Source organism: Hyaena hyaena, unplaced genomic scaffold, assembly GCF_003009895.1.
Source record: "Hyaena hyaena isolate Hyena2069 unplaced genomic scaffold, ASM300989v1 scaffold_189, whole genome shotgun sequence".
Taxonomy (NCBI): domain Eukaryota; kingdom Metazoa; phylum Chordata; class Mammalia; order Carnivora; family Hyaenidae; genus Hyaena; species Hyaena hyaena.
Genome location: NW_024080821.1, coordinates 186,671 through 214,480, shown reverse-complemented (window position 1 = coordinate 214,480; position 27,810 = coordinate 186,671). Strand labels below are relative to the sequence as shown.

Genomic DNA, 27,810 nt, shown 5'->3' with positions numbered 1-27,810 from the left:
ACTTTCTTAGAATACCAACCTTCTCACATGGCACACAAGGCAAGGGTTTTAACTCTGACTTGGGGCCTCGCACAATAGCGAGAGCTGGTCCTCAAAACGGTGAAGGAATAAATGAATGGAGCTATGGAGAAATGAATGGTGAAGAATGAACGAATGACACCCAGCCAGGACTAGAACACAGACAGAAGTCCTTGTTGGCTGCTATTTCCTTCACGGTAACTTTGAAGAGTCTTCGTCCACCCCTTTCTTCGCATTTTCTCCTCTCCCCCTCTGTTTGTTAGGTTTCCAGGGTCCACCTCGTCCCGTTGGAGGAGAGCACCTTCCTTCCAGCTCTCCTCGTCTCCCCCTAGGTCTGCCCCGCCGCCGCGAGGCCCCGCCCCGCCGCCGCGAGGCCCCGCCCCGCCGCCGCGAGGCCCCGCCCCGCCGCCCGGGCGCTGCGGGATGAATGGCAGCGTTGCCGCCGCGCCGCTCGGTGTGCTGATTGGCCGTCAGGCTCGGTGACGCGCTGGCGGCCGCGGGCGCACGCAGGCCGGCGGAGCGGGCAGGGGTGGAGCCGGGCTCCGGGGCGGGGCGCGGGTGCCTGGGGGCGGAGGAGCCGGGAGGCGGGAGGCGGGAGGCGGGAGGCGGGAGGCGCGGGGGCCGTTTAAGCGGCCTCCCTCCCGCCCCCAGCCGCCCGGTCTGGCCCCGGTCCTGTCCCGACCCCCGGCCTGGCCCACTCCAGCCTGCCCCGCCGAGCGGTCCGCCGGGCACGCGGGCGGCCTCCCGAGCAGCCCAAGCCCATGAGGGCCGCGCGCCCTGCCGCCGGCGCTGACGAGACGCAGCTCCCGGCCCCCGAGGAGGAGCGGAGGATCAATGCGGTTCAAGAATCGATTCCAGCGGTGAGAGGGATGGCGCCCCTGCCCCGCCGCCAGTGCCGGCAGCGGGTCCCCGATCCCGCCTCGCCGGGGCGTGAGGCCCGGCTCCTCACCTGGATCCATCCCCCCGCGGATCCCGCGCCTTGGCGGGGGACCAGCTCCCCGGGGATTCCCCGCCCTGCCGTCCGTGGGTGATCCCCTTCCTCCGAGCATCTGGATCTCATGCCTGACCCGGGTGCCCGGACCCCGTGCCGCGAGCCTGCCCTCCTCCCAGGGGATCCCACTGCTCACCCGACCCCCATCCCGGCAATGCTCGTGCCTTGCTCTACGGACCCACAACCCCAACCGCAGACCCGGACCCCGGTTCCACCAACCCCGGCTGTGGCCTCCACCCCTGGTCTCCAGCGTGGGGGGCTCCCCGGGCGCGCCGAACAGGGGCCGGGTAGCCGCGGCGCCCTGCAGCTTGATTTGTCGTAAACCGGGGTGCCGGGCGATTTAGTGCTTTGTCTGTGATCGGCCCTGGCAACAGAGAAACTGAGGCATGTTCCACTGGGTTAGCCTGGCCAGTCTCGGCCTTTCCAGCTCTCTAAGCTTACTGGCTTAGCGTCCAAGGGCGGTGCTGTGTTGGGCACTGCGAAGGGGCAAGTTAGCATTCGGGTGGTAAGAGCTGCTGTTGAGGCGCCTGTGTTAGCAAACGAGGAGGAGGAACCGAGGAGGCGCCACCGGAAGGTTGGCTGGCAGCTCCTTCCCTGGAGAGCTGGTGAGAACGCCAGCCTAGGGAGGCACCGTGGCCTTAATCCCTACTCGGGTCTCTGCCATTTAGCCGTGGATGGGGGCTAGCCCATGGTTCCGAGAGGAAGCCCTGGGCTTTTTTTTTTTTTTTCTTTTCTAATTCTTCGTTTAAGTGGGTAAAAGTTCATCTCCCCTGTGTTTCACTCTCCATCCTTTGTCTGAATCTGTCAGCCGTGGCCCCATTCCCAGACCTTCACTAGCAGGCAAGCTTGGTGTGCAGTAATGGGAATTTGAAAGAAGACAAGGAATGCATGAAATCTTCCAAGGAGGTTATTGTTGAGGTTTTAGAGATTGCCTTTTATTTCAGAATTTCAAACTGTACTTTTTTTTCTTCTTTCTAACCCCCTAATCTTCCCATGCCCACTCACCCATTATGCTTCTTTCATTCCTCCCCCAGGCCCCAAGGGTAAAGGAGCCAAAAATGCAGAGGAAGAGTTGGGGTGGGCTGTGCCATTAGAAGGGTGAATCAGTTTGAAGACTTGGATTAACTTCTGAATATTGCTCATCACTCAGGGTATTGAATGCCTGGCACTATTCCCCTGGTGGGAACATGGTATCAGTGCTTCTAAAGGCAAAAAAGAACCATGATGTCTGGCTTTAGAACTGAAGTCAGGAATGAAGATTGGAGGGGCCTTAAGAGAGAAAGCAACCTGCATTCAGGCATGATTGGTAAAGCCCTGTGCATGTGGTTTGTGTGATTTGGTTTTACTTCTTTGCATATCTGTGCTCTTCCTGTTTTCAGAGAACAGTGGAAATATTCTGTGAAATTACCCTTCCTTATTTGATTGAATATGTATTTTTTTTCCTGTCCTTTGAATTCTCCTCTAGAAAGAAAAAAACAGCCTCTCCCCATTGTTTCCCCGCAAACATTAAAACAGTGCTCAGAGAAGTGAAAAAAAAAAAATAACACCTTCATTTAGGATCCTACTATCTCAGAAGATTGAACTACTTTTTGCTGGATGCTAATTTATCCAGTCCTTATTATCAGTGTAGTAATGTGATTTTGCGCTCCACTTCTTTCATTTAAAAATGTAAAATAGAGGTATTTTCTTTTGGTGTGGCATAGATTTTGTAATTTTCTCAGTGACTGCACAACATCAATGGATATTTAACATTTATTTTTTTTTGATGGTATCTATACCTACCCTGATTTTCTCTGAAGATTGAATGATCACATAATTTCTTGTTTTTCTATTGCAGACTAGATTGGAAAGCCATTTCTAAGGATAAATTTGAACTTGGTTCTAAAGCCTGCAAATACAAATTAATTTAATAAAAATCCTGGTTTTTGTGGTCTACAACATTAAAATGTTCATCACCCTTTAGAGCCGTGTTCATTTTATATCTTTTGAGCATTCAGAAAAGTTATAGGCAGGTAAGTTACAGAAAAACTGGAGGGAAAGGCCTACTGTCTTTGAATGCATGTGGCTGTTTCTCCAAATAGGTTTATCAGGATTCCCTTGAAGAGCATTTGATTTGTGAAAACATTTCATTAGGCTGTAGTTTGGGGCTATGCCTAAATTATAAGAAGTGAACACCTTGCTGGTTTGTTCATAATGGAAACTTGGTGGTCATTGTGGCTTTGGGTAAATTTCTAGAGTTCGGCCATTTCCGCAGAAGAAGGCTGTAAGGAAATTTAGCCCACTGTGCTAAGTGGAGGGCTGTATGCATGCATGGCTTCTCAAAAAGTTTAGGACGTGAAAAATGCCACTGGGACACAGAGCATATTTTATCTTGCTTTATTCTTTCCACATTTGAGTCTCGCTCCACACCCTCCCCGCACCCAGAGTCTGTTTCTCCCTATCACAGCATCCCTGACTGATTAGAATAATGGCTAACATTTATCGAGTGCTTACTTGTGTCAGGCAGTGGCTGAGTATTTATTTGTGTAGTACTCCTCTCTTTCTCAACTCTAACCCTGGATGATAAATTTTATACCCATTTAATGGAAGAGCAGATCGAGCTAGAGAGTAAACAGGAACGTGCCATAATCACATGGCTGGGAGAGGGCAGACCCATTTCAATTCAGTGTTCTGTCCCTCTCCACCACCCTGCGAGTTTGCTTCTTTCTGTCTCCCTGCTCATACCACAACATCCATGGGTACAGCGCTGAGGCCTAGGGCCCACAGAGCTTCTAGTGTATTATGTGAGTGCATGCCCCTTTCTCCAGCCTTGCTACTGAAAATCCAAGGAAAAGGATTTCCTTAGCCCCAGCATTGTGATCTGATAATGTGGTAAAGCACCTTATTCGCGAGCATGGGGAGGACTTCCAGACCAGCCTGTTGCCTTTTTTTTTTTTTTTAAACATGTTCTCAGAGCATTGAATTACAAGCATGGGGTAGTCTTCATATATATATATCTTCCTCATTTAATAATTAAGTTAAATGCCTTCCACCGCTATTACCACCTCTGGCAGCGGACACTATTTCTGAACACCAGACTCACTCGTAAACTGGCTAATAATAAGGTGCTGTGTGTCAGGGTTGGCTTCTGTTGCTCAATCAAGAGATGTTGAAAGAGCCCTTGGAACGTCCATGGTCTTCGCCTTTTCATGAGATTTAAGTTTCTTTTGGCCCTAACACTGCCTGTTTCTCTTTGTTACATACAGAACCTGTTGGATCCCCAGTGAAACTAATTGACAGTGTGATCTTCTCAATTAAGATAAAATAGTTAAGCAACAGCCAGAATTTCTACTTATTCATTGAACGCTTAACTTATTAAGTTCCAATAATAAGCTGGGCATTGTGCTTTGGATTGGAAATGAAATGATAAACAGGAAGGCCTTTGTGGAATTCACATTACCATGGGGAAAAAATGAAAGAAAAAGTACAAAAGAGGAAAAACCCCACAATTTTTACTAATTCTGGTAAGGGCTCTGGTGGGGTGTGAAAGGCTGAAGTGATACTTCAGGGAGGATGGTCAGGAAAACCTCTGAGGAGGTGACATTTGACCTGAGCTTGACAGGTGAAGAGAGTTGAACCTTCTGGGCAAGAATGCTGGAGGCAGAAATAAACAGCAAACACAAGTGCCCTGAGCCAGATGAGACCTTGGTGTTTTAAGGAGCAGAGAGGAGGTGGTGTAGCTGGAGGGTGAATTGTGGAGGCCCAGCGTGCAGACCACTTTGGGAAGCCAAAGGCAGGTTTTAAGCCAGAGTTAGGGTGTGTGCCGTGATCTGGTTTTCATAGACTATTGTGGCTGCCACATGAAGAAGACAGTGTATGGGGGAGACAAGCAGGGAGACCGATGAAGAGATTTGTATTTTTATAGACCAGACATGTCAATGTCTTGATGTAGGGCAGGGTCTGTGGAACTGTCGAGAGGTAGGCTGATCTGGAATATACTTGGAAGTGGTATTGACCACACTTATATTTGGAGAATGGGGAACACCTAGGAATCAAAGACAGCTTCTGGGATTTGACCTTGGGCCTCAGAGATCTGCTGATGGGTTGCCGATCTAGTTTCTCAGAAGGCCCACTTCTTGGGGCTGTCTGTTCTTTCTCTCCAGAGTTTTGAAATTTTCTCATAGGGGATTGGGAGCTTAAGAACCCTGGGTAAGGGAGAAGCAAGAGTGAGTGTCGAAAGAAAAGTGGGGAGATGCATGAACAAACGTGACTAAAAGCTTTATGAAAGTGTGGTCCCCACACCCAGGACTGAATCGCCTTCCCTCAAACCCTGTAAGACACTCTGGATACTCTTCTAGGGTTACTCCGCCTTAAGTAGAGGCGGCTTGCATAAATAGGTGCTGTTTTCCACAACACTTGAGGACCTTTCTCGTTCTTTTTGGGGGAAGAGAGTAGAATAGGTGCCTCATGTGGGAGTTAATTTGCATTTTACTTCTGCCTTTCCATTTAGGTCTTAGGAATGATTTCTTCAGGAGGCTATGTTGGAGGCTTGATTGTACCCCGGCAGATCAGAGACAAAGGGAAAAATCACACTGTAAATTTCCCAGCAGAACACATTGTGCCATACTTTTCACTGAGCCCCAGACAGTGATGGGCTCCTCGCAAACTTGCTCTTTGCTGGCCTCCGAAGCAAATCTGGCTCTGTCCATGAGAGACTACCTGAAGTCACATGGGTGGGACATTTTTCTCTACAACTTCTGAGTTTATTTTTACCCTGAGTGATTCCAGGTAGGAAGGGATGAAGCTGTCACAAACATGGCCACCCAGCTTCTTTGCTTTTAGGAGAAAATATGAAAGTCTATCCCTGTTGCTGTGTAATGGCTTCACTATTTTTAGATTGGGCTGCCAGAGACATAAATTGCTATTTTAGTCCTCAGCCTGGTGGTGGGTCGACAAACCCTACTTACTTCACCCTAAACAGAACACTCTCAATCTACCCTCTACCATCTTGCTCTTTACCCTTTAAAATTACTAATAGTGGGGCACCTGGGTGGCTCAGTCCACTAAGCATCTTGATTTCAGCTCAGCTCATGAGCTCATGGTTCATGGGATTGAGCCCCGCGTCCATGCTGACAGCATGTAGCCTGCTTGGGATTCCCTCTCCCTCTAGCTCTGTTGGTAATGATGAGGTAGATCCTTGAATGCTTGGGACACTTTGAAAGCATTCTTCCCAAGAGTACAATTATTTTCCTTTTTACTAGTAAGAGCTCTGTAGCAACACTCTTGTCCCTTAGGAAATTAGTAAAATTATTTAAAGGATTATCAGGGGAGAAAAGATTTATTTATGTATGTGCGAGAATGTCTTGGATAAAATCTGAAGCTGCTAACTGCACGTTTCTGTTAAACAGTTTTCAGACCATCTGGCGAATTCCATTCAATCCGTACATATTCTGCACACGAGTTAGATAACCAACTCATTGGTGGTGCAAGTGAAATATCTTCACTGTCCCAAATTCATTCCCCAGTGGATTTTCCTTCTGAACTCTCTATATTGGGTTAACAGGAACTGCTGTCTTTTATTTGCTCTAAGGATAACAGGCCCTTTTAATTCCGGGAGAAAATGCTAGTCTTTTGTTCCTAAGCCAGGCACTGATTAGGATGCCTAGACCATGTGCTTCAGCCAATTTTTGGCAACCTGGCCCTGCCGTTTGGTTCAGCCTGGTACCATTTTCCATCATGGCGATTCATAAGATGTGACTAGTCAGAACTCATTAGTGGCAAATAACAAAAATCTCCCCCCTCCCCCCATATTAAACTAGCTCAAGCAAAAGGATAATTTATAGTGCAAAGGCTGTTGACATCTTGCAGGCTCCAAGCCCAGGAATGCAGCGGCGCCTCTGAGGCCTGCGTGCTGTGGGGCTCTTTTACCTCTCCTGGTTTCTCTGCATCTGTTTCTTTCAGGCAGCTGCTTTTTCATCTGCCTGAATTTACATCTCTCCTTTTCCAACAGAACAGACAGACTAAACCAGCATCCCTCAGAAAACATGGAATGGGTATGGGTTGGGTTTGGGGAGAGCCTCACCCACACACTGAAGTGGAAGAATGCTTCACGGTTTTCACTGCCCACCTTTTTCCACAGAGTTGGCCCCTAAGGAAGCATGGAATATGGGTATGTGTCTATAGTATAACAGATTTTGATATTTAGATGCATACACATATTTGTGTATATATATGATTTTTTAAAGTTTATTTATTTGGGGGGGGGAGGGGCAGAGAGAGGGAGAAAGAGAATCCCAAGCAGGTCCTGCACTGTCAGCAAGGAGCCTGATAAAGGGCTCGAACTACAGACCGTGAAATCATGACCTGAGCCAAAGTCCAATGCTTAACTGACTGAGCCACCCAGGCGCCCCGAGTATATATGAATTTTATAGTCGGAGTTTCAGATACTGTCACATATTTGGATTTGGAAGCAAACTGTTTTAATTCAGGAAGATTGTGGGTAAACACATACCTCTTGTTTAGGCAGCCTAGAGGGAGCCGGGCATCATTTATTTAAGCTCTCTGTGCTGGCACAGGTAATAAATACAATATAGGGAAACCAGTTGGATGGGCCTGCTAATCGTGGAATGTAGGGTGTAAAGATCGACATGTATAAAGCTTCATGCATTTTGAGACAGAAAACTGAAACCTTGTATTGTGTCCCTTTTCATCAGACAACAGTTATGGGTATTTAACGTTAGGAAAATTCCCTTGCTTTTTTCCCCTAAGATTTAAGATTTGGTTGTGCCTTTATTTGTAATTTTTTTAGCATGGGGGTGGGGTATGCGTTGAAACGGGCAGATAGGATTTCTGTTTGCTTTTGGTTGATAGAAGGTTTTTCTTTGGACTAAACTGAAAGAATACTTAATCCAGTGAACTAAAGCATTTGCTTTCAGATCTTGGTTGTTGGCTCAGTTTACACCTGTTTACTGGCTTTGGTTTTGTTCTCGTAACTAGGTATTTCCAGCAGTCCCCTCTGCAATTAGAATAGACCCAGCAATATTCACAGCCTTCCCCATTGTTCTTCACACGCTTTGAGCTTTTCTCACATGACGTCTTTTTGTTTGTTCAGGTTCATGAACCACCGGGCCCCAGCCAATGGCCGCTACAAACCAACCTGTTACGAACATGCTGCTAACTGTTACACGCATGCAGTGAGTATGCATTGTCGGCCTTTTGCATCCTTCCCAAAGGGCCCTGATGGGAGGATGGGCTTTTATCTTTAGTACCCTCAGCCCAGTTCGCTGGATGTGCCTACTTCTGTGACCTGTGCTCCCAGGGTACCCGTGCTGGGTCATGTTACCAGAAACTGAACATGTCGAATGCTTTGAGTGCTCTAATCTAGGCAGCTCTGTCCATCCTAAACTGACTTTCTCTGATAAGATCTCCCTTAAAAGAGCAGTAGTAGTAAGTACCCTAGTTATGGGAAAACCAAAGAAAACTAATTTATGAGGACTATCATCCCTGAAATGAAACAAATCACCTTTTCAAGACAATCAGCTGTGTTCATGTGGCCAGGAGAGTTGATGATTTTGTTGAAAAAGGTGCTTTTTCTTACTAAGGGATCCCTTGAAACACGTAGCCACACCATCCTGACCTCTGCAGCACCCATACTGTTCCACATCTTGAAGAAAAAGCTGATTTGGTCCCTAAATTCTTAGTGAACTTTGTTCTTCCTTATAAAAGCAAAACATGCTCATTATAAAAAAACTTAGAAAATACTGAAGAGTACATAAGAAAAACCAAACTACCCAGAAATAAATTAACACTTTGGTATGTTTCTTCTGCTTTCATGTTATGATCAGGGACATGTATTTTCATGGTTTTCCTGTTAATGTCATATTATTGATATTTTCTTGTGTCATTATGAATTTCCCTTCATCTATGGTTTCATTATTCCCTTTGAAAGTTGCATATAGTGAGACTTTTGAAGGAACGATCGTAGTTGCTGTATAGTGTGAGGAAAGAGAAGGAAGCCAATGTAAGCCTTTCATGATGAGTGTTTAGAACAGGCTAATGTAATTATTTTAGACAATGTTAGTACAATACATAGGTTCCATACATATGTCATTAAATTAAATTTGCCTGAATTCCAGTTGTGCCTTTTCATGACTTTAATCTTCCCCAAAGAATACTCAGTGTTTTCTGTAACAAAACAATGATGCCAAATAAACCCCAAATAAACTTTGTAGTTTCCAGTGGACTCCTTTATAATCAAATAGAACAACCCCATTTCGTCACTCCTTAGCATAAATCAAATTCTATAAAGCATCTGTTTTATGTACTCTAATCATGGAATTCACATGTTACCTGTTAATACTGAAACATCATCCTAATTTATCACTGGATGTCCTTGTGCCTTAGATACTAAAAACACATTTATTTAAATAATTAATATGCTGGAATCTTGCTAAGGAGGAAAATTACTAGCTGACATGTCTGCCCTGGATTCCTTAAAAGAGCTTCCATAATGAAATTTAGACTAACCTCTCTAGTGGACAGTCTCCCTAGACCCTTCATGGCTTAGATTCTGGGGACAGGAAAGATTCAGTGGAATTCTCTAGACTTGACATGACCCCTGTCTTTGCTTTAGCGATGCACTTAATGTAAAGTGAGATTTGACCAGAGGATCAAAATGTTTAGAGTACCAACTTGGACTAAAGAATGCACAGCCTAATTTAATTGTCTCCCAAACCTGTCAGGATATCCAGCTTTTATTCTTGACCAAATGTTTGATGAATTTAACAGCTAAAAGTAAATTATTACTTCTGAAGATAATTGTCCATAGACCCATAAGAAAAAGTTGTATGTTTACATGTATGTGTTTTAAGTCTAGGGCAGGATTGGGATATAAAGGATATAAAAATCTGAATAATAATTTATATGGCCTGTTCTTTCACTTATTGCTCCAACATGTATCCATTATTTTTTTTCTGTTTACCAATTACAAAACACTGATGAAAGTTACAAGTATAGTGCCTTGATACTTTCCATACCACCGATCAATAAAAGTAATCAGTGAAGTATTTTTTACTTAGCGTTATATTGAGCACTTAAACTATTTAAATATCATAGTTTGGCTAAAGAGACACACAGATCACCTCTAGGAATACTGTTTGCTAGAGAGGGACCTGAAGTTCTGTGTGTCTTCTGGGTATGTCACAAGTTAAAGAATGCTTTTATAAAACAAAGTTAAAGAAAAACTGACAAAATTTTCCATGTTATTTTTTTAGAACAGAAAATGTCACCTTATTAAACTTTCCTAGACTGTATCCCTAATTTTTGAATTTCAGGGAATAGTAACATTTCTTCCATCATCATCATTTCATTTAAAAAGAGGGTATTTTAGCATGAAAAAGTAGAAAGGACATAATCTCAGAATAAATGAAGTTCTGTCTTATGAAGAACTTAGCTTTATTGTCTTTAATTTTTCTCATACTGTCTGGCCCAGTGAAAACTTCAGCATTTGAAAATGCAGTGCCCACCTTATCTAGGGGAATAGGGTATTTTGTTGCAGGAGGGCAAAAGTAGGTGCTGGGGGTGGGGGGATGGAGAAAAGATTGCTAAAGTTTGCATTCTTTGCCAGGTATGCTTCTAATATCTAATAAAGTAGTTTATTTTTCCTGAGGATGTCTGTTATTATAAAATGTTTATTCCTGTTCAATTTTAATGAGAACTACAACTTCTCTAAAAAAAGATGGAGTCTTTAAAAGAAAAAAGGTTACTAGTCATACTCCTATGATAGACATTGAAACTGGTGTCCATGTGGAGTGTAAACTATGGTACAGAAAACAAAATTCCCTGTAAGGTTCAGGTTTCTTAAAATACTTGAATAGATGAGATGAGAGTGTGTTACCCTTGCTTACTTAAAAGGTGCTATTAAAAATGAAGTAACCCAAAAGTGCTTTCACTTTGCAGTAGTTCCCAAATCGGTGGCATGTACAGATCCAAACTAAAAATCAGGACATGTGACTTTCACAGTTGATTTGTGTGTGTGTGTGTGTGTGTGTGTGTGTGTGTGGTGTGTGCGTTATGATACTTATTGACTCGATTCATTTGCTTAACCCTTTGCTGAGATATTGAGATGTCAGTAGTTCATGGGGGGAAATAGTAAAGAACATTTATTTTATTATTTTTAAAAATTTTTAATGTTTATTCTTTTGAGAGAGAGAGACAGAGCATGAGCAAAGGAGGGGCAGAGAGAGAGGGGGAGATACAGAATCCAAAGCAGGCTCCAGGCTCTGAGCTGTCAGCATAGAGCCTGATGCGGGGCCCAAACCCACGAACCATGAGATCGTGACCTGAGCCGAAGTCAGATGTTTAACTGACTGAGCCACCCAGGTGTCCCTGGAAAGAACATTTAAAAGCAACTGGGGCGCCTGGGTGGCTTAGTCGGTTAAGCGTCTGACTTTCTCTTAGGTCATGATCTCGCGGTTTTTGGGTTCGTGCCCCGCGTCGGGCTCTTTGCTGACTGCCAGCTCTGAGCCTGTAGCCTGTTTCAGTCTGTGACTCCCTCTCTCTCTGACCCTCCCCTGCTCACGCTGTCTCTCTCTCTCTCCTAGAAATAAATAAAAAACATAAAAAAAAAATTTTTTTTAAATAAATAAATAAAAGCAAGACCTCCTTGGGAAATCTGGGTATATGCTTGGCATTTGAATATCTGAAGTACCTACTCGATATCACATTGAAATAGGATGAAATATGTTCTTCTGTGATGAAACTAGGATAAAGAACATCTGCTTTGCGACAAGGCTAATGTCACATCCTTTACTGCTGACTTCGGTACTCATTGGTGGGCACAGTTCCTGGGCCCTGAACAGCCATAGATGACAACTGGTTGTGGCTCTCGTTAGGATTATCCAAGAGAGGCAAATGTTTAAAATTATCTTTCTAAAACTGTCCCTGCTAAACCTGTGTATTTTTTAACAAAGGTCTCAATTTAGCAAAACCCAGGATATTTACTTTTCTTTGCCTTTCCTTCAGTTCCTCATTGTTCCGGCCATTGTGGGCAGTGCCCTCCTCCATCGGCTGTCTGACGACTGCTGGGAAAAGATAACCGCATGGATTTATGGAATGGGCCTCTGTGCCCTCTTCATTGTTTCCACAGTATTTCACATTGTATCATGGAAGAAGAGCCACTTAAGGTACTGTGGATAGCATGCTATTTCAACAGATCAGAATCGTTGACTCAGGTTAGCCTCCCATACTGGCGTGTTTCGGTCAGGTTGAAGCTGTGGAGTAGATAGATGTTTTCTTCCTTGCATTCAGGAAATTTCTCTATGGATTGGACAGACTTTGAGGACCCCTATATGTACCTAAGAATGCTGGCCTTTCTCAGAAGCCACCATAAAACCGCATTGCTTCCTCAGGACTTAAAATGTAGAATCCAGAGACCTGTCTTTTAATGTTGTAAAGAGCACCAAGGACCCCGTAAGAGCACAGCAGCTGTGGGGTAGTGACAGAGTACAGTGAACTCAGAGTCAGACCAGCACTGCCACTTAGACTTGGGGAAGTCACCTGACCCCACGGAGCCTCCAAATGTCTTCATCACTAAGATGAGACTAACAATGCCCGACTCACAGGTGTCTGTGATAGGTGAATGAGACAATGCATACCAGACTCCTCTGACAATTACAAATGACCAGGACTTTGTAATGTAAGGAGGTTTGCTACAGTTCAGGTTTATTGTCTTGCAAAGTTCAGCTTCCAGAATTAGGTTCTGTGTATCTATTCAGAGTTAACGTATTTTGCTACAGTTAGCTGCCAGGTACTTTCCAAACCATACCAAGCCCGTTAGCCTCCCAATAATGACATAAAAGCATTCCTCCTCTGGGTGAAGGATTAATTTGGGGGATTACTAAGAAGCAGTACACCATTTAGTTGCTTATGGAATAGAATCTGCACAACCCCAAAGCACAAAACTTCTCACAATAGGAGTCTTCTGAGCAGACTTAGAGTGCTTTAAAAAATAGAATATAGCTTTTGGTTTTACAGAATGCCCAAAGAAAAAAATCTCAAACATTCAAACAATATTTAAGAACAGGGTTTGGGGTTTGTGAGATGGTACCCGGTAACGTGTGGAATCATAGTTTCATAGCAGGAAGGATCCTTAGGGGTCATTAATCCAGACCTCTTAATTTTCCCCAACGGAGAGAGAATGAGGCTTAGAAGTGGTCTGTCTTGCCTGGGTCAGTGACCCCAACAGCGTCTGATCATTGCAGGACCTCTGACTCTCAGTCCTGAAGAATTTTTCACCACACCCTCCTCAATACTGCTTATAGCTCCCAGCCGGCTGGCCACCTTTGCCTAGAAGGTGAAGTTCCTTGGGCCAAAAATGAAACCTCGGCATCGGATCATGAGGGCTTGCTGGGGCGTACTCACAGGAGAGCCTCAAAATACCTGTGTCCCCGGCACACAGTGTCACAGAGATCAGAGTCCAGAGCACTTCGTTATCTTCCTGGCACAATCCAGTGCCTGCGGTTGTCTCGGCTGACTTGGCTTCGATGTCTCGATTTCTGAATCAATAAAGAGTTGTAGATGTGTACTTCAGTATTCAGGGCCTCCCTCCCAGGGGCTGGAGAAGAAGGTGTAATAGAATCCAGGCTCTCTTAAACCTTGAAATAGCACTGCTAGAATCATTAGCCACGTGTGGATTTTTGCTCTGTGTTAATTTTTCTATATATCCGAATATAGCCTTAATTTATAGAGGCAAGGGAATGGGCATTTATTGAGTACCTACTGTGTGCTAGATGCTGTGCTGATGAACCCTGGTCTCCGTGATCTCATTTAATGTTCGCACACACTCTATGATAGAAATGTTATTTCTGTTTTCCCTGTGCAGAGAGTAAGGGTCAGAGAATCTGGTCGTGAATCTTGAGTAACATTACAGGTCTGACTTTACCTGCCGTGACAAGTGCCTAACAGTCTGGAGAGCAGAATCAGAAAGGCCCCAGACCTGGCTAGAAATCACAATCATTCAAAGAGTTTAAAAAATAATAATGAGATTCTTCTCTTCTACCCCATGTTCTAGCCCTTTTATAAATTACAATCTCCTGGGCTGTAGTTTGTGACTATTTTATAAGCCCCCCAGGTGATTCTGATACGCAGTCAAGTTTGGGAAGCGTTAATGCAGTGTATGCCTTTTGAGACCTGTGACCTAAATTATTTTGCCCTCCCTGAGATGACTAACCCTAAACCGTGCCCAAAACATCCTCAGCTTGCCTTGGTTGACACTGTGTGTGTAGTGAGGCAAAATGTCGCACTAACGCTCCACCAAGTCACAGCTCTCATTGCTGGCACACCGACAGTGGATTCAGGATGATGCAGTGGGTTCATGTTTTTAAATCCCTTCAGTGAAGGGCAAATTCTGTCTAATCCATTTGTTGAGCAGACCTCAGTGAGCCAGATATTTGTTCACTTCCTGAATTTTCAGTTTTGGGAAGAGGAACTGGTGTAGGAGTCCAGGTGGCTACCCGCTTGCGGCAAATGTGCCTCTTTGTTTGTTTGTTTTTGTTATTGCCGTTCCTAAGTTCGTTCCTGAATTTCCTTTATTACAACATGTTATCTACACTAAGGTGTTTGAAGTGAAAGATTCTTTGAGGATATTCTAAAGAGGTATGAAGATCCATTTCACACTCTGCACTATGATAGGGGTTAAGTGGGGGTGAGGGGTGATCTGCTCTCGAGGAACTTCATTTTTCAGTTCCATAGGATCAAAAAGAAATGGAAAAACCTCAGAAAAGACAGGCTTTGTCTGTTTAACCATTTCAGAGTTCCTGATTACTGTATCTCCTACATGGTGAGCATCATATGTACAAGCTTAAAAGCAATGTAAAACATTTACTTGTGGCTTCATATTATTAAAAATACCTGTGTGACTTTGAAAGCCAAGTTGTAGCTGCCCCAGGACACTAGACCATGAGTGGAAGTTACAACACGGTGGAGTGATAGCCCATGTGCAGGTAGTCTGAAAAGGTCTTGAAAACTTTGTCTAACCTGTTTTTCCCCCACTAGGACAGTGGAGCATTGCTTTCACATGTGTGATAGAATGGTGATTTATTTCTTCATTGCTGCTTCTTACGCCCCATGGTAAGATACCTTCTTTCTATTTTTGAAGGTAGTGTTTTGGTGATAGAATTTCTGTCTCCCTTCCTCTGGTCCCTGCCCCAGCACCCATGCATATATATGCTGTTTTAAATTTTCTATTTACTTGGGTCAGATTGCAGATTTTAAGGGGAGAATGTCACTGATGTTCGGAGTATATACCTGGCATTGGGTTATTCAAGAGGAAGTGCTAAGAACTCATTTGTAGATAGCATTCTGTCTTTTGGAATATGTCACCTTTGCTTTCCACATTCTTTTTCTGCTTCTGCTCCTATTTAGAATCCTTGGACATCTAATTGTTTAAGTGGAAATGCTGTAAATATGTATGAGAAAAAAAACAAGCTCACTTTTGAAATTTACCCTGTTTTCAATTCACTTCACGGCATCGTAGCTAATATATATGGAGTACACTTCTCACTTCTTTAGTTAGATGAGTAGAAGAACTAAACAAATTAGCTATTTACATACAGTATCTAGTATTCTGGCTCAGTGGGTGGAGCATGTGACTCTTGATCTCAGGGTTGTGAGTTCGATATTGGGCACAGAGATTATCTTTTTAAAAATGAAATACTAAAAAAGTAAAATACTTAGTCTATTCAATTTTTTTTTTATCTTTCTGCCCTTTTGGTACAAATCAGATAGACTCTATTGTTGCCTTGAAACCTAAATTAAAGGAACTCGATTCCTTCTACTAAGACATGATCCAGTTTTAAACATTCAAATTCATTTTGTGCCATCAACTGCTAGAGTCACTAGAAACAACAGGCCTCTACATTCTAACTTAGGCAGCGTCCATCATTAAAAAGAAACCCAATTGTCTGTTAGAGTAGAAAGTGTGTTCCCTCTCTAATACTTGTCACCAAATTTATAGGTCTGTATCATACTGGAGTGAGAACACGTAGAGGCTTTGGGGAAGTGCTCCCCAACTTAAAATAAGTAAATAAAAATTTTAAAAGTTGGCTGAGGAATCAAATATTGCAGTAAGGGAACTTGTTTACATGTAGTTTTCTGTAGGCAGGTGGTGCCTTTTCCATCTGGAAATAAGCATTTTGTAATAAGAGCCAATCAGAATAACGTTTGGTTTTCTTCTCACGTCCATTCTTAATATGAAAGGAGTACAAATGAATTTGCAGCATCTTAAAACCAAAGCTTTACAAGAGTCCACAGCTGAATTCTGACAAAACGTCTTTCGTAACATATGTTGGGCTAATTCTTCTCATGTTCTTGCTTGGCGGAGAGATTGGTAATGAGATACTCAGTCTGTGTATTAGGTATCTGCTGTGGGTATGTGATCCTGCTTCAGGATTTTGTTCGGGGGTCTCATTAAGCTTTGTAAGCATTCTGCTCCCAAATATATTACCAGAATTAAGCTGATTTGACAGCAGTCTGCCTCATTTGGAAGGTCAGGCATTACAGGTGTGAGGGGTCTCACTTCTCCATATCTCCTTTTAGCCGGTTCTATTTTTAAACCACGTTGGAATGAATTCTAAGCCTTGAAGGTCAACTGACAATTTTATCTTTATTAATTTTGCTCAAATTGCCTAAATACTTCCATGGCATGTTGAATGCCTTCTCTTCCTGGTTTTATGCTAGCACTGGCTCTCCCAGCTTTCAGGCCTAGAGGAAGACACGGGTCCTGTGAATTCCCTTCATTTATCACTTCTGTTCTTTGTTGTCATGTTTACATTTTTTAGGTTAAATCTCCGTGAACTTGGACCCCTGGCGTCTCATATGCGTTGGTTCATCTGGCTCATGGCAGCTGGAGGAACCATTTATGTATTTCTCTACCATGAAAAGTAAGAGAAAATAAGTTACATTGATAGTTTCAAAGTTAACTGCCTAAATTTTGTCAACATTACAACATAATTTGCTTTATATTTGCACTTCAAAATAGTAGAAATACATAAATAGAATATATATTGCTTTTAACAAATCTTTGAAACCATTTGGTGTGTGTTATTGGTAGACAGATTGCTATGGAAAGAACTGAGTGGCACATGTGTGATAGGATATAATTGAGGGACAATCCTCAAGCGACTGACTGGCCTTATCAGAGAACTTAGTCTCATTCTCCGTGATCTGCACTTAGCACATAAGAAAAGTAACTGCTTCTCAAGCTTTCTGTGAAGATTGAAGATAACAGAAAGGAACAACACTTATCTAGACAGGATCCCAGAAGATGTTCCAAAGTAGGATTCCCTGAGAAAGGGGATATTTGGAAAGGCATCCTAACCACAGGGCACATTTTTTAACCCATTTTTCATTGCCCATAGTCATAAATGTTAAGCAATATAAAAAGGAAAGCTTACTGAGATTTAGCATCACGGCTCTAGAGGAGACCTTCAAGGTCATCTATTCCAGCTTCATGGTTAAAAAAAAAAAAGAGAACATTTAGGAAGTGCATCAAATTAGCGATTCATGTAGAATTAGGACCCAAGTGTCCTATTTTTCTTATTCCCTGGCTCTCTTCATTATTTCACATGCCTGAATTTGAGAAACTCACAAGCATGAAATCATTGTCCTCAAACACTGTATTAGCTTACCTATTGTCATTGGCAGAATGGCTCTCAGAATTGAATGCGTCATGTTTATCACAGAGTATTAGATTGTTTTCTCTTTTCAGAAGAAAATGATAGTCACTAACTTCTGACTTTGAAATTCACTTAAATGCATTTTTGACCACAATTAGCAATTCTGAGTGGTGTTATGTAGTATATATAAATCTGAGAGAACAATTTGCTTCTTGGGCCCGAACCCCTAACTTCTATCCTTGGATGAAATAGAAAGTAAAGTAAAACAATTATCTTTTCTCCCTATTCCAGGCTTCCTAATGTAAAGCAAACCCACAATCCCATTCTTCCCCAGACCCTGATAAGATTACTTCATGGTGGACTCTTGAGTATAAAACATGGAGAATGAGATGTGAGTCACCCATGGCCATTCGGTTGGGCAGATATTAGGGAGTGCTTAAAGGGTGCCAGGTACTATTCTAGGCCTTCCACATCCAAACATAAATGAAATTTGGCCCCTGCCTCCAGGGAACTTAGGGCCTCCTTTGATTAGGCTGAAATGTAAGTTAAATTTCAGTGGAGTTTATTTCTTAGTGTTTTCAGACATTCTGTACCCTCATGGGATGAGCCTTATGCAAATGCAAAATAAAGAGATAGAAAAACCACATATTCTTCATTCCTTAGGGTTCCTACCATTCCGCCACTGATAAACCCAGCCCCACACAGCATCCCTGTCTATCATGATAATTTCAGCCTCTTGTAGCTATGGACTGGAGTGATAATGAGGGCAGACACTCACAGATTGGAAGGGGGAAAATGCATGGTGGATTGGATGCAACAGTAACTCCTTTGGGCAGAAAACATTTTCCAAGTTACATATGGAGTTTGATGCCATTTCAGTCCTGAGAGATGCTAGTTCATTGTCACTCAACCATAGTATTTTAATTAGAGCCCTAATTATCTCCTACTGGGAAAATATATTTCATTGGGATAGGTTAAAGTTTGCATTTCTTTTTCAAAAGAAAAATGGGAAAGCTGGTATGGAAGTGGACTAGGTATTATAGGAATATGTAAAATTAACTGCCTTTCCATCTGCAGGTATAAGGTGGTTGAGCTCTTTTTCTATCTCACAATGGGGTTTTCTCCAGCTTTGGTGGTGACATCAATGGTAAGAAACGGTTTCATAATTTTAGTTTTTCACCTTGTTTCATTTTTAATTGCTGGGATTATTCATGTGTGGGGTTTTTTTTTTAATGTTTTTTATTTATTTCTGAGAGACAGAGACAGCATGAGCAGGGGAAGGTCAGAGAGAGAGGGAGACACAGAATCTGAAGCAAGCTCCAGGCTCTGAGCTAGCTGTCAGCTCAGAGCCCAACGTGGGGTTCGAACTCCCGAACCGCGAGATCATGACCTGAGCTGAAGTCGGACGCCCAACCGACTGAGCCACCCAGGCGCCCTGGAAAGTGCTTTTTTTTAAAATTTTGCTTGGAAAATTTTTTTTAATATTTATTTATTTTTGAGAGAGGGAGACAGTGTGAGTGGGGGAGGGCAGAGAGAGAGGGAGACACAGAAACCGAAGTGAACTCCAGGCTCTGAGCTGTCAGTACAGAGACTGATATGGAGCTTGAACCTATGAACTGTTAGGTCATCACTTGAGTCCAAGTTGGATGCTTAACTGACTGAGCCGCCCAGGTACCCCTATCTGTTATTTTTTTTTAAGTTCATTTATTTATTTTGAGAGAGACAGCCAGCTTGAGTCAAGTTGAGGAGGGGCAGAGAGAGAATTCCAAGCAGGCTCTGCCCGATGCAGGGCTTGAACTCATGAACTGTGAGATCATGACCCAAGCTGAAATCAAGAGCAGATGCTTAACTGACTCAACCACCTGGGCATCCCTCTGTCAATTTGAAAGAAAAATGTATCATTATAGCCTTGTGATCCTGTCCAACTGGTTACTTTGTGCCATTAGCTTAGTACCATCAGCTCCAGTGTCCTGTGCTCTACATTGTTTGGCATTAGCCACTATGTTGTTACTTAAGGAACTCAAACTGTGTCCAGTTTGAATTCTTTTCTCAGTCTGCAGAGGTCAGAAGAATTGTATCTACCATTTCACTCCTGAGCTCACGGCTACATTGTAAGAATGTACAGAGCTCCTGCCCTGGTCACCAAAACACCTGTTAAAGGTTTAGGAGTTGCAGGTTAGCTTGCTTTTTTCAGTAATGTGTCTTATGAGAATGTCACAAGATGTGTTTCTTTAAGATAAGAGCTTTATGATTGCTTTCATACTTACCTAGCACTAAAAATACATATAGTTTAGTTGGTAAAGGCAACAAGGAGTAGTGAGGGGAAGGAGATGAATAATGGAAATGAGAAAATCTGCCTTGCAGGCCATGTTGTTAGAGGGCAAATCAGGACACCCAAAGCAGTATAAGCAAGGTCTGTCTGTGTAGGTTACTACTCATTAGAGTAGAACATCAAATAAATTCCCTCTGGGTACCATAAGAGCGGGTTTATCCGGTATTTTTACTAGCCTAAATCTTGGCATTTTCACAAGTTGTACAATCGTCAGTGACTAACGTTTATGATAATCAACAGGATAATCCTCACATCCCCACCCCCACCCCCACCCCCCCGCCCGTAGACCTTAGCACCAAGCAGGAAACTACAATTCATGTTAAATAAGAAACTATCATAAAGTTTTTATGTCTTTGGGGAAAGTGTAGGCTGCTGTGGGAGCACAGGAGCCAGGCACCCGGGGAAATGGTGTTCAAGCTGATTCATAAAGACAGAAAAGGGCCTAGAGATCATAAGGATGATGTATGTGGAGTAGCAAAGAATCTGTCATGAAGGGAGCCCCGAGAGAGGAAAGCACCAACACCTTTGAAGAACTGAAAATAGTTCATTGTTTGGAACATGAGTGTGTATAGCTGTTTGAGTGTGCCTCTGTGCATGAGGTTGGTAAGTATTCAGGTAGCACAAGTCTTGTGATAAAACTGGAAAGCTAGACAGAGACCAGATCAAAAAGAAACTCATAAGCCATGTGAACTAACAAACAGTAAGACAGGACACTCTAAGCTTTGGTTCTGGTCAGAACCAAATTATTTATTCTTATGTCATAAAGAAGGATATAAAACTGGAAAAAGTAGATGAAACAACTGTTTCTTGGTATTAGACCACAGACACAGGACAGTATTACTTGAGGGACTAGAAACCAAAAGATGAGCTTCAAATCCACCCCTGTTTTCTCCCTGGGGATGCTTTCCAAACTGCGACAAAAGAAAGTAGAGCCAGAAGACAGCAGTCAGGGTGGAGGAAACAGAAATCAGCATCTCAGCTCCTGAGCCTGCTACAGTCTTGGGGTGGGATCCTGGAGAGGAGGGAACTTACAGAGAAGCGTCTCCAGAAATCTACAAAGGCGTTTCCCAGAGTCCTTGCTCAGACACCAAGCTGGATCCGTGCAGGGCAAGACTCTGCATGCCCTGGCCAAGAGCTGTTGGAAAGCTGTGAGATAAGCAGAGATTCCAGAAGTCTGGTGCTGGCAGATGTCAGAGTCCACAGCCAGCATGGCCATGCTGAGCAACTCAGGTGTTCAACTGAACCTAGCAAGCTGACCTTCATGTCTTAGGAGAAGAATTGCTCTAGGTCTAGAGTCAGGACTGCCCTGGAATTGCCACAGCAGATATACCTGATCCTCTGTACATAAACTGCCTGCCAGAACAAAACTCAGCATTCCTGAAAGGAAGACCACAAAATCTACTCTAACAGCTTACATTCACTTATCCAAACAAATGTTACTAGATAAACAAGAAGCAAGAAAAGGTGACACCACACACCTAAGGAAAAACAAGTCAATAGCAACAGATCCAGGACAGAGATGTTGAATTTTACATACAAGGACTTTGAAACATAATGAGCAAACAAATGAAGAATCTCAGAAAAGAAATGGAACTATAAAAAGGAACCAAGTAAAAATTCTAGATTTGAAAATGGTATGTTAAGAAAAAAATTTGTTGGAGGGTTTAACAACAGATTAGATACTGCCAAAGAAGAGATCTATGAACTTGAAAATGCGTAGACATGCTACAGACTGGGGGAAAATACAGTAGCTTTCTCTATACTTATCTGGTAAAAGAGATGTATATGAAATATATAAAACATTCCAAATGAGTAACAGTCAATCCTATAAAAATGAGTAAAACACTTGAACAGGCACTTCACAAAGAAATGTACTCAATTATCCAATAGGCCCTTGAAAAAAGTGCTCAACACCATTAGTCATCTTGGAAAACCTCAGTGTGCTACCAGAATATACCCTATAGAACTGTTAAAATTAAAAAGACTGACAACACCAAAGTCTAGCAAAGATGTGCAATAACCGGAACTCTAATTCATTGTTCGCAGAAGTATAAAATGGTATAACTGTTTTGGAAAATTGTTCAGTAGTTTATTATAAAATTAAGCATAAATTTATGACTCAACAGGTACCACCCATCAGAAATGAGAACATATATACAAAAAGACCTCCATAAGCCTCAAATAGGAAGAATTGATAAACAAGTTATATTAAATAAATCAAGGGAATGCTAAGTAATAAAAAGGAAGGAATGATTGGTATACATAAGCACATGCAAGAATCTCATGAATACTATATTAAGCAAAAAAGCCAGACACAAAAATACACATACATTATAATTCCATTTATGTGAAGTTCTAAAACAGATAGACTTAGTCGGTGGTAATAGCAGTAAGAACAGTGGTTACTTTGGTGGAAGAGATTGTCCAGGATTGAGAAGGGAGTGCTGGTGTAGTTATCTATGTTGATAGGCATATGGGTTAGATAGGTATATGCATTTATTAAAACACCTGGTGTTCATGTAGTATTTATGCATTACACCCTGAGAATTAATTATCAATTTAAAAAATGGCCCACCCCCCCACCTCCCCCACACACAAAAAAGAAAGAATGTAAGTTCAAGAACCAGACCACCTTGGTTCAAACCTCATTCTGACACTTAAAAACTATGTGGCCTTGAGCAAATTATGAAACCTCCCTGTGTCTTAGTTTTCTCATCTGTAAAGTTGGAATAATAGTACCTAATTTAGGGTTGTGGAGGTTAACTGAGAAAATATATGGAAATGCTCCCAACAATGCCTGGTGTACAGTAGCACAGTAATGACATGGGTCATTATGAAAACGTGTTTTAGGATTAACTATGATCTGGTTCTTTGAAAGTTGATAAGTTAAATGTGGTATCTTAGGGAACTGTCTATTAGCAGAATGTATGGCAGAACCAGCCTGTATACTTGGCTTGGTCTCTTGCTTATTGTTTTAGCAGGAAGAAGAGAAGAGTGGTATCTTTTGGGCAGTGACCAGCTCTATGACTTTGTTCAGGCTTCTTCATTCCTGTGGTTTTACTCTCATCTCTAAAATGAGGAGGTTGTGTTATGTTAGATGAGTGACTTTTACTATTTAGGAATTATATGCTTCCTTAAGAACATGATGAATACTTTCTAGAAAAAAAATGCCCCTAATGCACGTACTTGAGGATTTTGTATAACTAATGGATATTAATTGCTTTGTGACCTTTAGGAAATAATAAATGTGTGGTATTGGAAATTTTTTGGTTTGTTTTTAGTTTGCTTTTGATAAAAATCAGTCTGGCTGACTTTCCATCTTACCAAGGTTAATGAAAAATCTGGAATCAGTCAATTTGGTTTGGCTCCTTCCCCATCTTTTGATCCTACAAAAACCATGGGGGCTTATGTGAACTTTAAAGAAAGGATTGATCCTCCCCTGTGTCCCTGGGTCCTCATCCCTGGTTCGTAGCCCATGGTTGTCCATTGCTGCCACTGTCTAGGCACATGGGGCCGCTTCACGTTGGTGGCTGCCTTAGAGCTTTCCCACGCTCCCTGCGGGACTTGGCTGCAGTCCAAAGCTCCAGGACTCACAGGTTGCAGTCATCAGTGCCCAGGCCTCTGGGACCCCCACACACCCGTCCCCTTCCAGGGCCTCGCCACAGTCTGGTTTAGGTTTCCACCACCTTGCAGAACCTGAGACTTTTCTATTCCTAGTCCTCAGGAATCCAGGGGACTGACTGGTTTCATCAGCCCCCCAAGCCCTGCCTCTGTTGTCTTCCCCTCATTCCCACAGACCGGTTTAATTTTGAAGATGGGCTGAGGTCTTCGAAAACCAAGAGCAACCTAAAAATTCTCTTTTGTGTTAAAGCACAAAACTTCTTGCTAAGCTAAGAAACGCCCAGGCTTATAGACAAAAAGCCCTGGCAACATCTAGAAGGTCAGGAAGTATGTTATCCTTACACGCTCTCTGATCTCTGAGGTCACGTGTAGCTCTGATTTTCCCGTGTCAGCCATAAGGAAGCCGTAAGCTCACACAAGCAGGGAGAGTCTCAGAAAAGCAATTGGTGTGGTCCAGAGTTTAAGGAGGATAAGGGAAGTGAAACTCCAGGCTGAGATGTAAATTCTGAATGGAGTGGTGTGTCCATGCCTTAGTAGGGAAGAAAGCTTTAAAGGAGAAGATGAAAGCCAAGGATTATACTTTATTAAAATAAATTCTCGTGCCTGGATGATTATAATCTGCTTCAACATGCTATAGATGGGTAGAGCATGGGTCCCGTAACCCGACTGCTTGCTCCGGTCAAGATGGTCAACCCCCAGGGTAAATCCAGGTTGATGGATGAGAGTCTTTTAAGTTCATGATTACAGACCAGGATTCAGTCTGTGCAGCTACTTCATTGTCTAGAAAATCAGCAGGCTCAGGGGGGATTGCAATTATCTCGTTAGTTTGTCACATCGAGTAACATCAAAACCTTTCTTTCCTCTGTTGACAGAATAACACTGATGGACTTCATGAACTTGCCTGTGGGGGCTTAATTTATTGCCTGGGAGTTGTGTTCTTCAAGAGTGATGGCATCATTCCATTTGCCCATGCCATCTGGCACCTGTTTGTGGCCACGGCAGCTGCAGTACATTACTATGCCATTTGGAAATACCTTTATCGAAGTCCTACAGACTTTATGCGACATTTATGACCAATCTGTACTAGGTCTCGAAACCAGTATTATTTCAATTATGGCACTTGGGAGTGGGGTAAGAGCTGAAAGTTGCACAGAGGAAAAAAGACAAACAAACGAAAGACAACTGCACTGACTTTCTTTATATCTTCTGAATATAATTACTGTGAAAGTATAAAAGCTATGTTCTGGAATTCTCCTCCTCACAGCAGATAAATAAGGTAGTGAATCAATTATTCATTCCATTCCACTATCATGAAGGACTCTGGATAGACTTGGCCAACTGATGTTTACAAAACAGAATTTTGTATTTTAATTTTACAGATTTTACTACATGATTTTTCTAAATTACTAGGTCAGGTTGTAAAAGTCAGTGCAATAACAAAGCTTCCTTTTTAAGAGAAAATTGTTTCTATCACTTTCCCATTAACTGTGTGAAGAATCATGGACAGAACTTACACTACTTTTACCATGTTTCATCTTGGCATAACATGGTTATTTTTTAAATAGAAAGTTTCGTTTTTTGTAAATTTTTAAAGACTATTTCATTGAAGCGCACCTCTGCAGTTCCTCATTCATGTGAATTTTTGCAGCAAGCTGTCAACATTCCACAAATGAACAAACATTATACCTCTTCTGAGAGTTTTATTAAGCATAGAGAAATTGCCAATTTTTAAAAACTGCGGTTTTCCAAACTTTTCTGCCAACCTCTGACTGAATTCCATGCTGCTTTGGGCCATATACTTGACCTAGTTTGGTTTACTAGTGATGGAAAAGTATTTTGATATCATTAACTTTTTCAAAAGACTCAACTTTTTCTCTATGCCTTTGCCATGTGTTCTTCAGGGTCCCTTTCAACACTGGATGAGTATTCACGTCTGTATTAGGATAGTATTATTGGAGCGTTCATCCACTGGAGACCCCTGAAGAGTGTTATAAATTACAGTGAATAGTGGCATTGCCTGTTTGGTGCCCGTCAGTTAAGTCATTGTCACTTAGCTTACTATTATCGGTTTGATATTCTGTCTTCTGTTGTGGAACTAGACGCACAAATTCACATTCCTATCTTGCCCCTGCATCTCCTGATTTACTTTTTTTCTTTTCCGTAGAAGAATATTTAAAGCATTGTTTGACAGATAGAAACTCATGCATCTGTTGTTCATGGGTTATATCCTAGCTCAGTGGAGTGGTATTTAATATATTATTTTTGGGTTTTGCCCTCAGTGTCTTATATTAAGATTAATTTTAGTTGCTTTGTTTATTATTAACCTCCTGTTGGTGTTTTAATAAATGAAATACCTTGCCTTAGATTGGTGCTGATATTGACTGTTTGCAAGTATTGGGTTTTAATCAGTGGAATAGTTGGTGTGATGAAACATTTAGGCTTACTCATTGAAATTTTGTACTGATGCAGCTTTCAAAAGAGGGTTTATTTTGGGTGTGCATATTTAGAACTCTCTGATTTGGGTGAATTACATGGGAATGAAGAACAGAAGAACTGGTATTTGCTGGTGAATTCTTAAACAGGCAAGGCGCTCAGTGATAACACCAACCAGACCACCCCTACCTGCATGATTCTGAACATCCTGATGCCTGTGGTTTTGTGTGTATTCTGTTTTTAATATATTAACTTTTGTGAATTTAAAGTCTGCTCGAAAGTAACACTGTCAAAACCACTAAAATGTATGTAAAAAATTGTGCTGTAGACTAGAATAAACTTGTTATTTGGACTTGTTCCACTGTCTCTGAATTCGATGACTGCGGAGATGATAATGCATTTTTGAGAGCTTGAGTTCATCTAGCGTTGTAATCTGTGTACTCGCCTTTTTTCTTTTTCTTTTGAAAAGTCAGGATGAAAAGAGAAACAAATGTGCCCTGTCCTCTAGAACTTTCCAGTCCACTTTTTAATCATGGAAACGCCAGAGCCAGCTCAAACATTAAAATCAGCACGTTTTCAGTTCAAAATATGCTAAAGATTGTAAATTTTATAAACGATGTATCTTTATGAAGGGTTTAGCATGTGAAATACACTGCGGGGTTGAGGTTACACACTTTCTATAAGCAACGAAACCTACGTCGCATCGCAAACAAGTGTGAACGACGGAGCTCACTCCCTTTTCCACCTTTTCTGTAGTCAGAGGTTTCGAATCCTCCCTCCAGAGTCAGGGAGCTGGGACAGGTACACAGGTCTCTCCTGCTTCCAAGCCTCTAACTCACGATATCCCACTGCATTTTTAAAGCCAGCAAAAACAAACCAGTCAAGAAACTTGAACTGAAAATTCATCTGCTGTGGCCATGGGAAGGAAAACACTATTCATGCAGTGTACAACCTCAGTAAACCCTCAGGCAACCCTCCATCAAGCCTAATTTTGAAGACCAAGTATCTTGAAGCATTATTATTCCCTATAGTTCTGTCCCCTAGTCCCACCAGTGTAAAACCTCATCTATTTCAAGAGCACCTGCCCACTCCTGTGCTCTCCACTTTCTTGATCAGTATCTTCAGCCTAAAATTATTTTCTGAAGACCAGACGTACCTAGATGCCCCCCCCTTCACTCGTGTGTCCCAGACTGAGATCATTATCTTTCCTTATCCGCCCACCGCCAAGCCCATTTCTCTGAAGTTCCCTATCTTAGCTTATGGCATGGCCAGAGCCACCCATCCATCCTTGATTTGTGTCACCCTCCGATCTACGCAGTCAGCCAGAGCTGTCACCTCTGCCTCGGTCACCACACCCTGATCTGCTTCCTCATCCCCTTTCCCACTGCAAGGTGCTACCAAGTGCTAGTGAGCCGCCCCTCAGACTGCTGAGGCCCCCGCAACGTATCCCTGCCACTACCCACGTCCCCCTATCCCCACTACCCATGTACCCCTGCCCCTGGCTCCACCCCTTGAACAAGCACAGCCTCCACCCCGCAAGTGACATTATTTTCCCAAAACAGAATCTAAGCATGGCTTCTCCCTGCTTTAAAAACTTCCACTGACTCTTAGCCTGTACGACTCGGGCCCACCCCCTAAGCATGGTGTCTTCACATGCTGATCCCTGATCCTCCCTCTCCGACTAAAGCCCACAAGACACCAGACCCACCACCTTCCTCCTCAACAGCGTGCCCTCCTGGTGCCTTGGCAACTGCTCTTTGTGG

The 27,810-nt window shown here is 42.6% G+C and overlaps 1 protein-coding gene across 1 annotated transcript; it reads left to right on the top strand.

Annotated features, from left to right (window-relative positions):
- Positions 1–611: 611 nt before the first annotated feature.
- On the top strand, positions 612–26,405 carry MMD (monocyte to macrophage differentiation associated). Its single transcript, XM_039241158.1, has 7 exons — positions 612–878; positions 8,100–8,181; positions 12,011–12,171; positions 15,041–15,115; positions 16,825–16,926; positions 18,739–18,808; positions 24,487–26,405. The coding sequence occupies exons 1-7, from the start codon at positions 853–855 to the stop codon at positions 24,685–24,687; spliced, it is 717 nt and encodes a 238-aa protein (XP_039097089.1). The 5' UTR covers positions 612–852; the 3' UTR covers positions 24,688–26,405.
- The last annotated feature ends 1,405 nt before the right edge of the window (positions 26,406–27,810 follow it).